Below are 11,794 nucleotides of genomic sequence, written 5' to 3'. Positions count from 1 at the left end.
ATCCGAAAAAAAAATGATTTAGTTCCGGATTCATGAATCCATAACACACTCCCATATCCCAATTTTCAATAACCACGGTGTCCTTTTCAAATAAAAGATCAAGGTCACTTTCGGAATTAAGAAAATTGTGGAGTACAATAAGAAAAACGTAAGAATACAGGGAGAAGAAGAGAAGAAGCCGAGCCGAAATTTGGTGGTTTGCCTTTTTTAAGTGAAGAGTGAGGAAAACTGAAATTTTGCAATTGAAAAAATTTGGATTCCCGAAGACCGAATTCTCACAGTGAAGAGTGATCGGTGCTATTTGAGGAAATAAAGTTCTCATATATCCATTTTGGGATTTCTTTTTTAAAAAATGTATTATTTATGAAAAAAAAGTCATAATTGTAACCGTAGCTTTAAAACTAGGTCAGACCAATTGATGAGCATTGCATTCTGGATATGGAGGGCTCCAATTGATCCAGCCAGGTAGACTTTGAATCTATTCATTGTCCGATCCAATCCAATATCAGTGGAAAGGACGAAAATACCCTTAAAAATGGGGTACATATAAAAATACATTCTGAACCCTCTTTTTGGAAAATGTTTCTAGATTTTTTTCCATAACGATTTTTTGGTATTACAAATTTTCTTATTCAGGATGGGCTTTTGATTTTTCTTTCTGGATTTTTATTTTCGGAACACAATAATTACTTCTGAATCTACTTTTTTCATAATGTATTATTTTCAAGGCAGTTTCTTCCTGCACCCCTACATTTTTCTTCCTGCACCCCCACAATGTTATGCAAAGACCAAATTGCCCCAATTATTTTTTAAAAACCTTAAAATGCACTTGAACTGCATTTATTTTTTGCCTTATGGATTATGGAATCCGGAAAAATTTCGAATTGACACTTCCGGTAAAATTTCGGATCCACCAATCCGTAATTCAAAATATGCATTTCACATTAAAAAAAGTATTCTGGATTCATCAATCCGTAACAGAAATATGCATTTCGGATTCAGAAATCCATAATTCAAAAAAAAAGCATTATGGATCCACGAATTCGTAACAGAATTAAGCTTCCAGATTCAGCAATCCGGAAATCAATAATTTATGCAAAAATTGCTTCTAGAACACCCCTTCATCCAGAAAAAAAATATATTCAGTTCCGGATTGATGAATCTATAGCACAGTCATAGATCCCTATTTCCAGTAACAACGGTGTCGTTTTTCAAATAAAAGATTAAGGCCAGTTTCAGGATTTAAAAAATTGTGGGGGTACAGGAAGAAAAATGTAGGGGTGCAGGAAGAAAAAGCCTATTTTCAATTTTGGATTTTTTTTATCTGGAATGGGATTTTGATGTTTTTGGATTTTTATTTCCAAAACACTTAATCTTTTTCAAATCTATTTTTTTGGAATATATTATTTTCAATTCCAAATTTTTATTTTCGGAATAAAGGGCATTTTTAAAAATTTAAAATTGTATTGAGTGCAGCTTCAAAAATATTGGGTGTAAAAGAATTTGCCCTATTAGAATATGACCATTCAATCATGGATTTGATCTTTAACCAGAACGGGTAAAATACCTCGCAATTGGATAAAAATAGGTGGTTAACAGTTTGGATGATTTTGTTCTTGGTTATGATGTCGTAACTTTTTTCTGAGGTCCTTTTTCTTCCTAATTTTTTGTTTGTAATTTTAATTAATTAATTTGAGGAAGATGATGATGTGATGAACAAATAGTTAATTTCCTTCCAATCACCCTATCTTTATCTTTGATGATGTTAAAGACTAATCAAATCAAATTATCAAAATGATTGGACATAAAAAACGAAGCTTACTAGAGAACATGGATTGTTTGTTTCTTGGTTCATTTTTATTCATTTTGCTTGCATTTCCCTTGTGCTCAGTGTAGAATTCAACGAACTTCAATGCCAACTATCACTGATTTTACTAAACCGATACTATAGTATTAGAGTCACATACATTGCTTGCTTTGATAAATAATGTTTGGATAAAACAAATCTACCTTATTAGTACAAAAGTCTAATTTACCAACCAAAGAAAAAAATAGAGAACTCCCGGATCAATACATCCCGGTTCAATAATGAATATCAGGTAGCACTCGATACACACCAATAATATATTGGAAGGGACTTTCCAAGATTTAAAGACCTTAAGTTTCTTTCAATCAGCCAGAGTATGAACCTACAATTTGCCATCCACGATCCTACAACTCTTTTACTTCTTCTAATCTTCCTGGTGAGGATCCATGTTCAAGTCTAGTAGTAACCTCTGCATGCTCTGTTTGTGGTTCCAGATCATTCTTAATGTCTGCAAAATGGGAATATAAGTGAATATTTAGGAACACAGGAGAGAAGGAGAATAAGGAAGAGAGAGAGAGAGAGAGATTCACCTGCTATGCTTGCTGACAAGTCCTTGTACAGTCTTACAGCACAAGGGAACATCACAATATTATAGGAGGATATTTCTTTCTTCAGCTCTTCACTCACCTCAGTAAAGTTGTACTTGCGCTTCCACATATCACAAGTCTCCACAGCAGATGGAATTATCAAATTCTCGACTTTAACATTGCATAGGAACTGGAATGGGAAGTGACGACCATATACCATTATAAATTGTCTAGGCATATATAATGTTTCTATGAATAACAATTATAGGAAATGAGTTGTTTAAAGATCTTAGTCTAATCTCTACCACATGATTGAATGGATATATAACAAGAAATTTAATGATATTGGTAATCACTTACCGATTCAATCACCCTCATTAATTCCTGGCAAACTCCTTGGCCCCTGTATGCCCTTTCTGTTACAATAAATGGCATTTCTGCAATCCTTGTCCCGTGAAATCTATAGTCGTGAAGTAAAAATTCAATAAAAATATGAATGTCAATCTTTGTGAACACAAAAAGTTATAAATACATGGCGAAGGCACAGGGTGAACCCTGGTACGACACTAAAGTTGTGCCTGTGACTGACTGGTTGATTATGGGCTTGAATTCGAAACAACCATGCAAGGATAAATAATGGCTCTCCCACACACTTTCGCAAAACGACAAGAGTTTTTTTATGTCAAACGCAAAGAGCATTCCCAAACCCAATAACTGAAAAAAGTCGAAAAAAAAAGATCACTAATGGACATAAAAAAAATACCTTATAGAAGCTGCAGCAATGATCGCATCATCTTCCTCCAGAACAAACATATAAAAACGGTTAAAATCAATCCTGTTTAAGTTTGACCTGAATAGTAATTGCAACAGTGGATCAAAAGGTTGAATTGTTAATGCCTGACTACTTATACAAAAAGTAGTAATATTAGAAGCAATTAGAAAGTGCTGAATGAACAAAATAACAAGAACACGAAAAGTAACGAGTTGCATGCCTTAAGATGGAGAAAACTAATTCCTACAACAATAAGGAATAATTCAATCTATGAGCTTACTTGCAGCTGTAAACTATACTTCGAACCACATTGATGCCCGTTTTCCTGTCAGTTATTGTCTTAAAAGCTTCATTCATTAACATCCAAGAAACAGCAACCCTTGAATTGTTTTCTAAGAATAGATTCATATCTGCAGAATTCTTCTTGTATGTCTCCATTACGCGGATAACCCTCCAAGAGTATTTTGCCGAATAATCATTTCGGATTCCGAGATATACTCCCATTTTCTCATGTATCTTTAACAAAACATAATGAAAATTCTAAATGCGATGGAAAACACAAACCTCCGGAATTTGATTTTTCATGCACAAATCAAAAAGAAAGAATATGTACCCGTTGGCAACCTTGCCCACAATATGATCTTGAAGGGTTAAAGTCTGGAGTTTGTCTTGAGGATTCTTTTTCAGATTTTTCAAAGCACTCCCAATGATCTACAAATGTGAAAACATGCATTGAGGGGGTTTTAACAAACTAAATGCTCAATCGGAAAGCAACCCACTCTCAACCGAAAATGAAATAAAAGTAAACAAAGCTAAATGGATCTCAAGAAATTTTACACTTCTTGTCACATTGGGAGCACTCGAAGCCTTCTTTTTTCTCATAGTATTCTTTTTTATCAACAACCAGGTTCACAACCAGCCCACAGTGTTTGCATACACAGTATGGACAAAACCAATCATTTTGGGGTACCGTCTGCAGTTTAAAAGGAAAGTATTCACAATTTTATGTAGAGCATCAAATATATCTACACCTGAAGGATTGTTTCTATGTAATATGAACAGATCCTTTTCAGAAAGGAAAGTAAAAATAATTTGATTACCTCTATATTCAGGCAAGATAGATGATATGTGGAAGGACACTTGTCACAACAGATTAAGTCTCCCCCATCACCACAGACTGAACAAATATCATCATTTTGGTCTGCATCAGTTTCTTTCGGCACATACAAAAACATGCGCCGACGCTTTTGTTCCCGGGCATGTTGCCAAGCTTCAATCAGGCATTTTCGGAGGGATTTATGTTTTCTGTGAATGTAAATATGTTTATAGGGCTGTCTAAGATCACTTCCAGCATGCTTTTCAAAGGTCCACATTGATATCTCCTCCTGGCAACAGCTGCAGAGAATTCCACCCCTAGTAATCCTTCCTGCTAATGCCTTTTTCATTGTGGCACTCTTATAGCTTACTCGTTCATCTTTCTTAATAATCCTAGAGTCTATCAACCATAAAAAACAAGTGCTTTTCTTACATGACCTTACTCTTTCAGATGAAGGTGAACCTCTTTTCTTGTTTGCTGCTTGTCTTTCAAGTGATGATGGACCATTTTCCATTATTGAGCTTGGTCCAGGATTACTAACTTCTTTGTTTTGTTCTACTAGTCTTACCCTCTTCTGACTAGGTTGGCTTGATGTACCCTGCATGCCCCTTTTTGTGCCTCGTTTACATGACCTAACTCTTTCAAGCAAAGGTGAACCTCTTTTGTTGTTTGCTGCTTGTCTTTCAGGTGATGGCCAACCTTCTTCCATCATTGAGCTTGGTCTGGGATCACAAATTTCCTTGTTTTCTTCTCTTATTCTTGCCCTCTTCTGAGTAGGATGGTTCCATGTACCCTGCATGCCTCTTCTTGCACCTCGTTTAGCTGACCTTGCTCTTTCAGGAAAAGGTGAATCTCTTTTCTTGTTTGTTGCTTTTCCTTCAGGTGATGATGGACCTTTTTCTCTTACACCTCGTCCACAAAGCCTTTGGAATCTAGCAATTGGCTCCATGCTTGTCTCTGCCATTTTATTCTTCACTGCTCTTGGAGTGCCTGATGTTCCACCTTTTCCAAAGATTTGTTTAGGCGTTGCCATCAAATCAGCCCTAAAGACCACTGTTTCTGTCTCTATTTCCCTTGAAATGCTGAGTTTTGTCTTGTTGCCTTGTCCGTGATCCTGCTTTTGTTCTGCAATTGAATCTCCACCTGCATCCACCAATTCCATCTCCATTGCTCTTGGAGTGGTGCATGATGTTGCCTTTCCAGCAATCATATCCCCACTTGACTCAACCCTTACCATCTCTATTGCTCTTGGAGTGCTTAGTGAGGTCTTTCCAACAGTCAAATCCTCACTTGAGACTATCATTTGGGTCTCCATTTCTCTTGGAGTGCCAAATCTTATGGTTTCATCTTGTCCACAACCCTGTCCATGTCTTGCACTCAAGCCTTCACTTGACTCAACATTCACAGTGTCCATTGCTCTTGGAGTGCTTAATGTTGTGTTTCCAGCAGTGAATTCCTCATTTGAGACAGTCATTTTAGTTTCCATTGCACTTGGATTGCCTAATGTTGTGATTTCACCTTGTCCACCACCCTGTCCATGACTTGCATTCAAATTCACAGCAACGTCCACTGTTTCAACTTCCATTGCTCTTTGAGAGTATGATATTGTATTTCCACCATCCTGTCCACCTATTGCAATCAAATCCATACTTGATTGTGACATTTTAGTCTCTAACTCTATTGGAGAGCATGATGACATGTTTCTTCTTGTTGTTGAGCTTGTAAAGAAGACCCTAGAATTATCATAGTTGTATAAGTCAGTTTTAAGATCACTTGAGCCGACACATTTTGCATTATTATTTGGGGAAGGTATTCGGTTGTTGGTTCTATTCAATGATAGTTATGGTTCCATAATATCAACTTAAGGCGCAAAAATATATGTAACAGACATACAAAACTTAAAAAGGGACTTCATTCTAACAAGCCAGTATAACTGAAATATGTTTCATTTCTACGCTAATAAAACAGAAAATTTACATCATAAAATTATATATGATGAAATATGTAATTATTTGTAGTATACTCATCTATAAAAAGTAAAAACTTTACAAAGAATGTTAAGTGGAATCTGCACAGAAACAGTGAAAATTGAACATTGACAGAAGGACCAAAATGTTCATTCATCATAATCATGGGGTAAACAACAAATATTATTCTCTCCGTATTGTCATTGATACATTGCAGCTTGAACACATAATCTGCTTCTTCATACCAAGTTTAGGACCAGGATTAGTGACAATGGCATATTGAACAAAAATTGTAAGCAGATCAAGTTGTTTCATGCATTTCCAATCTAGTTAATTTTTTCTAGTCTCATGGGATATCCACTATCATCAACATACCTTACTGGTGGATTTATCAGGAGTGAGAAAATCAACAATCAAAAGATATCCATATTTGTTGTACCGAAACTTCCATCTCAGCTCACTATAATAATTAACAGCAACCAATGACCATTTGTTCTTTCTTCCAGTGATTTTAAAAATTTACATCAAAGAGTAAAAGGTTTATGAACTGAAGAAGTAAAAAAACTCAATAGGGGACAAAATGCTAACGAGAGAAGAAAATCCAATACCCAACACACATGATAGGTCCACTTTAATTAATAGAAGCTTGAAAATCTGAAAATCAAAAAGGTTCTAGGAAGTTACAGTATGTTTGCAAAATGGATATGGGGATATTAAGATTTTTTTCTAAAAAATCGATACAACAAATATTTCGATAAAAAATTTAAATATATCTAACATAAGAGCATAATACTTTTAAAGAGGCCTTCACATTATTGATTGCTCATTAATTAAATATATCAATAGTCAATAGATGAAGATTGCAATTCACAAAAAAACTTGGTCAAAACAAGTAAGCATTCTTCCATATATTTCCCCTGCTCATATCAAAATATACTTTTTTAACTATGAACATGTCATAAAAAATATACAATATCCCCACTCAGGTTCAGATGTCATAAAAAACATTAGTGATGTCAAAAAGAAGTTTTGGATCTATAAAGTAAAAATAAACAATTTGTTGATTGGTAGATAGAATCTAAGAAGGATAAGTCCTACCTCATCGTTTGGAAGTGTTATTTGTTATCAATCAGTGACACTATTAGGTTTGCATAGAACAATTAAAAAACAATAGTAGTTACAGAACTGTGTTATGAGTCGTAGACATAGATTATTGGAGTGGTATCCATGGAGTAATGGAGATGTATCAGGCAAATTAATCTTTTAAAGAAAATTAATGGATACTATTTACATTTCAGGACATATTATTGGTACAAAAAAGACATCCAAAAACCATTTTTTTGCATATTTTGAGGATCTAGACTTCACAAAATAGGTTAGATGGTAAAATCTATACCAAAACAGATATTAACATTGGAACATCAATCAGACAAAACAAGCATGCATAACTCGTCATTCACCATTTGAACATCAATCAGATAAAACAAGAATGCATAAGTTGTCATTCACCACACCTCAATCAAGGAGATCTAAACATTTTGCCAAACATGCAAAGTGGTAATTATATTCCACAAATCTCAACGATTGCATAAATTTATAAGAGGATAAATTGCCATAAAGGAGAAAACATACCTTCAATTTTGGTATGGAAATCAGCCCTAAATTATTGATGCGATAATTTTTATAGATTCACTAAGTACGCGCCGCAGGTGATCACTGCAGTAGAAAACGGTATATAAATCTATGAAATATTCGCACAACTTGAAATAACAAAAATACAGTGAATATCTGAAGTCGATAAAAGAATTCAAGCTACATTTTCTAACAAAAATAGGAGAATTGATACCGAAGGACACTACATTAGGAAAATCGGAAATCATAATGGAAGCAAGAATTAGAGACACTGAATAATTCAAACTGCGCAGTAAGTCAATGACTTCAATGTGAAATTGATCTGAAAACCTGTGATCACAATGCAAAATTGGTCTGAAAGCCAGAGACAGCTATGCGAAATTGGTCTGAAACCTAGACAGCAATGCCAAATTGTCTGAAAGCCAGTGACTAAAATGCGAAATCGAAGATAATTGTACCAGGCAAGGATAAACCTACAGTATCTTTATGTTGAAGAGGGCTTCCACTCAATGGTTAAATTGAATTTCTCTAGAATAACTGCAATTAAATTGACAGGTAAAAATGTTGTTGGAGATCCCACATCGACTAGAGATTAGGATATTTAATTCTTATAAGTGGGTGCAAACCTCACCTTATAAGCTGGTTTTATGAAGTTGAGTTAGGCTTAAAGTTCACTTCTTAACATGGTATCAAAATCATTTAAAGTCTATCCTGGCGAGAGTTTGTTGGGCCTATCATACCACCTGCTAGAGATTGAGTTAGGTTTAAAGTCTACTTCTTAAGAAATACAACAAAAGAAAATAGTATTTTAAAGCAGCTAAAAAAACTTAATAATGTCAAAATGACAAAAAAACTTAATAATGTCAAAATGCCAACCGGGATGATGTGGTCCTCGCCTTTGCTGACTTGACACTTGTCAAATGCGTTTCACACATTTATTGTCTAAACAATCGCTAACTAAGCTGCCGCTTGCAGATATGCTATAAGATGTATTTTCATTGCCCTGGATTAGAGAAGAAAATTAAGTAACTTTTTATAACCAATTATGCCATGTACAAAGAATATTTTGTTTTGTTGCATAGCTTTTCCTTACAAAGTTAGATTGGCTTCTAAAAATTGTAAAACGCCCTTACAACTTGATGCACAATGGAAACTTGCAGTTAAGTATTCTAAAACTTATGCTAAGTTTTACCATTTCATTGGATAAAATCCAACCAAAGTAACATCACTTGCAATTTGATTAAATGTGGCCCTTCTTTTAATCTTTGATGCATTTTTATCTCTTAAAAGTTATTATTTGATATAAAGGATAGGAAATAGAGGAACTACTTTCTTAGACACCCTTTTTTGGTACATACTCTAACTTAGATGTAATTCCTACTAACACAAATTAAGATTTGATTAGAAAAAGGGAACATCTGTTAAACTTTTTAGAATGTGGCAAAAAAATTATTTATTGATGTAGGAAATAGAGGAATTCCTTTAAGCCACATCCTCTTCATATAAGTTTAGTCATATCTTCTAGCATATCTAGGAGCTCAAAGTAGCTAGAGATTGAAAGTAAAAGAACTACAAAAACATTGCCTAGTAGTTCAATAATCTATGTAGCCTCCAAGATCAACCTTTCAAACAATCTATGAAACTACTACTTGTTTTGATTATATCATTGAAAATTGGTTTAGTAATAATTGACAGGTAAGACAATAGATTGATTGCATTAGGAAAATAGGAATCCATGTTGTTTTCATTGTGGAAAGAGTGAAAGGGATAGATAGAAGAGAGAATTGTGAAATGATCAAATGACTAAAAAAACTATATATCGCTTCAAGTCAACCATAAATAATTAGATATTAATACTTTAAATTATGTCCTAGGACTAATTTACTCCATAGAACTTTCAACTGTGAGTCCAAGAAAAGAATTTGAACAAACCACATTTAATTCTTGCATTAGTACATCTCGTATGGAGATGTTGTGTTGCTTTATAGATTCTCCAAAAGATCGTTCCGAAATGAAAGAAAATTGTCCTAACATTATTAATCATAGAATTTGAGTTTAGGACTATTTCAATCATACAAAATTTGTTTGAGGTCAAAGTTATATCCACTTATATACAATTCAAGCTCTATCTCTTCTAGGGGTTGAATTTTCCCCATGTACCTCCTCACAGCCAGCACTGCTAGCTTTTTAGATGGCTAATATGATAAGTGGCTCTTTTCAGAAATTGTGTTTAACCCTAAAACTTGTGAGATGAGAGTTATCCCTTATATATTATGTTCATGCTCTCATTCTAGTCAAAAGCAGAATATTTCCTAATACCTTTGTTTGATGAAAGACAGAACAAAGAAGTTCAACAAAACTCCCAACATATTATTAACATTGTCTGATGAAAAACAGAACCGAGAATATCAACAAAACTCACACCATAAAGCAGACTCCCCTTAAGTCAGGTGGCACCAATTTCATTCCTCAATTTTATTTTATTTTAAATTTCAGAAGGTAAAAAAAATGAAAATTGAACAAACTTACCACGTTGTTGTTTGGCTCGCCGCCTAGGTTGTTGGATGTAATGTAGGAAACATCTTGATGTATTCAAATGCAATATTCCTTTGAAGCTTCCAATCCTAGCTACCATTTTTCCCAATTCATACCAACTAATTGTGTTCTTCCTCATCTTCAACTGGTTTTGCATTCCCAGCTTGCCTGACGATAAATTGCAGAAAAAAGGATTGATGGCTTCAGTTTCCGTGGTCTTGGGGAAGAACATTACTGCATCAAAGTTTCTCAATTCCATTTTTTTCTTCTACAAATAGCATGAAGTTTGGAAAATTTCAAAGTAGGGTTCTCAAGTTGATATGTTGATTGGAAACCCACAACCAAAATAGAAACTCACTTTTCGAAGAATTTGATTCAAAAGGAAAAGGGTTTGTTTGTGAAGAAGACAAGTACATGAAGAAGAGATGTTGGGCAAAGTTCTCCTTCACCTTCAAGCAGGGCATTTCAATTTTCAAAGTTAGTCCCTTGGAAATTGAGTCTAGAGAATAAGTTTAATTTTTAAAAAAAAATTCCATGATAAAACAATTTTGTAAAAATGATCAAAGAAGTAAAGTACTCAAATATGGCAGTTTCTTCCTGCACCCCCACAATGTTATGCAAAGATCAAATTATCCCTATTATTCTTTAAAAACCCTAAAATGCACTTGAACTATATTTATTTTTTTGCATTATGGATTATTGAATCCGGAAAAATTTTGGATTGACACTTTCGGTAAAATTTCGGATCCACCAATCTGTAATCAAAATATGCATCATTCAAAAAAAACATTCTGGATCCACCAATCCGTAACAGAAATATGCATTCCGGATTCAAAAATCCGTAATTTAAGAAAAAAACATTCCAGATCCATGAATCCGTAATAGAATTAGACTTCCGGATTCAGCAATCCGGAAATCAATAATTTATGCAAAAATTGCTTCCGGAACACCCCCTCATCCGGAAAAAAAAAATATTTAGTTCCAGATTGCTGAATCCGTAGCACACTCCCAGATTCCTATTTCCAGTAACCACGGTGTTCTTTTTCAAATAAAATATTAAGGCTAATTTCGGGATTTAGAAAATTGTGGGGGTGCAGGAAGAAAAATGTAGGGGTGCAGGAAGAAGAAGCCCTCAAATATTTACACATCCCAACCTGGTTTTTTTTTTCAGCAGGTCAAAATTAGGTTCTCAAAAAAGGCCAAATCAAATTCTAAACATAGTTTTATGTGTTCTTTCGTAAGTTTTAATAATTTATTAAAAAATACAAATATTTAATTATTAATATTTATAATTATATTTTATTTATTTATTTATTTATAATTTAAAAACATATCATTAGTATTTTATAAATAAATAGTAATTTATATTCCTTTATTTTTTTAATTTCTGAAATTTAA

At 34.0% G+C, this 11,794-nt stretch overlaps 1 protein-coding gene across 2 annotated transcripts; it reads right to left on the bottom strand.

Moving 5' to 3' along the window:
* Positions 1–1,898: 1,898 nt before the first annotated feature.
* Positions 1,899–10,891, bottom strand: LOC137808115 (uncharacterized). 2 transcript variants are annotated; one of them, XM_068609068.2, is made up of 11 exons: positions 10,391–10,884; positions 8,738–8,864; positions 7,862–7,945; positions 4,267–5,995; positions 4,004–4,139; positions 3,780–3,877; positions 3,447–3,682; positions 3,158–3,244; positions 2,755–2,854; positions 2,398–2,584; positions 1,899–2,315 (listed from the first exon to the last, which is right to left on the bottom strand). In XM_068609068.2, the coding sequence occupies exons 4-11, from the start codon at positions 5,959–5,961 to the stop codon at positions 2,212–2,214; spliced, it is 2,643 nt and encodes an 880-aa protein (XP_068465169.1). In that variant the 5' UTR covers positions 5,962–5,995; positions 7,862–7,945; positions 8,738–8,864; positions 10,391–10,884; the 3' UTR covers positions 1,899–2,211. The 2 variants fall into 2 exon arrangements, with proteins under 2 accessions (XP_068465169.1, XP_068465171.1); XM_068609070.2 differs by lacking the exon at positions 8,738–8,864 and having other exon boundaries at positions 10,391–10,891.
* Positions 10,892–11,794: the final 903 nt, after the last annotated feature.

The sequence above is a fragment of the Phaseolus vulgaris genome, chromosome 3 (genome assembly GCF_051622355.1).
Source record: "Phaseolus vulgaris cultivar YP4 chromosome 3, ASM5162235v1, whole genome shotgun sequence".
Lineage (NCBI taxonomy): Eukaryota > Viridiplantae > Streptophyta > Magnoliopsida > Fabales > Fabaceae > Phaseolus > Phaseolus vulgaris.
The sequence above is the reverse complement of the archived record's forward strand: the minus strand, read 5'-3'. Positions and strand labels throughout refer to the sequence as shown.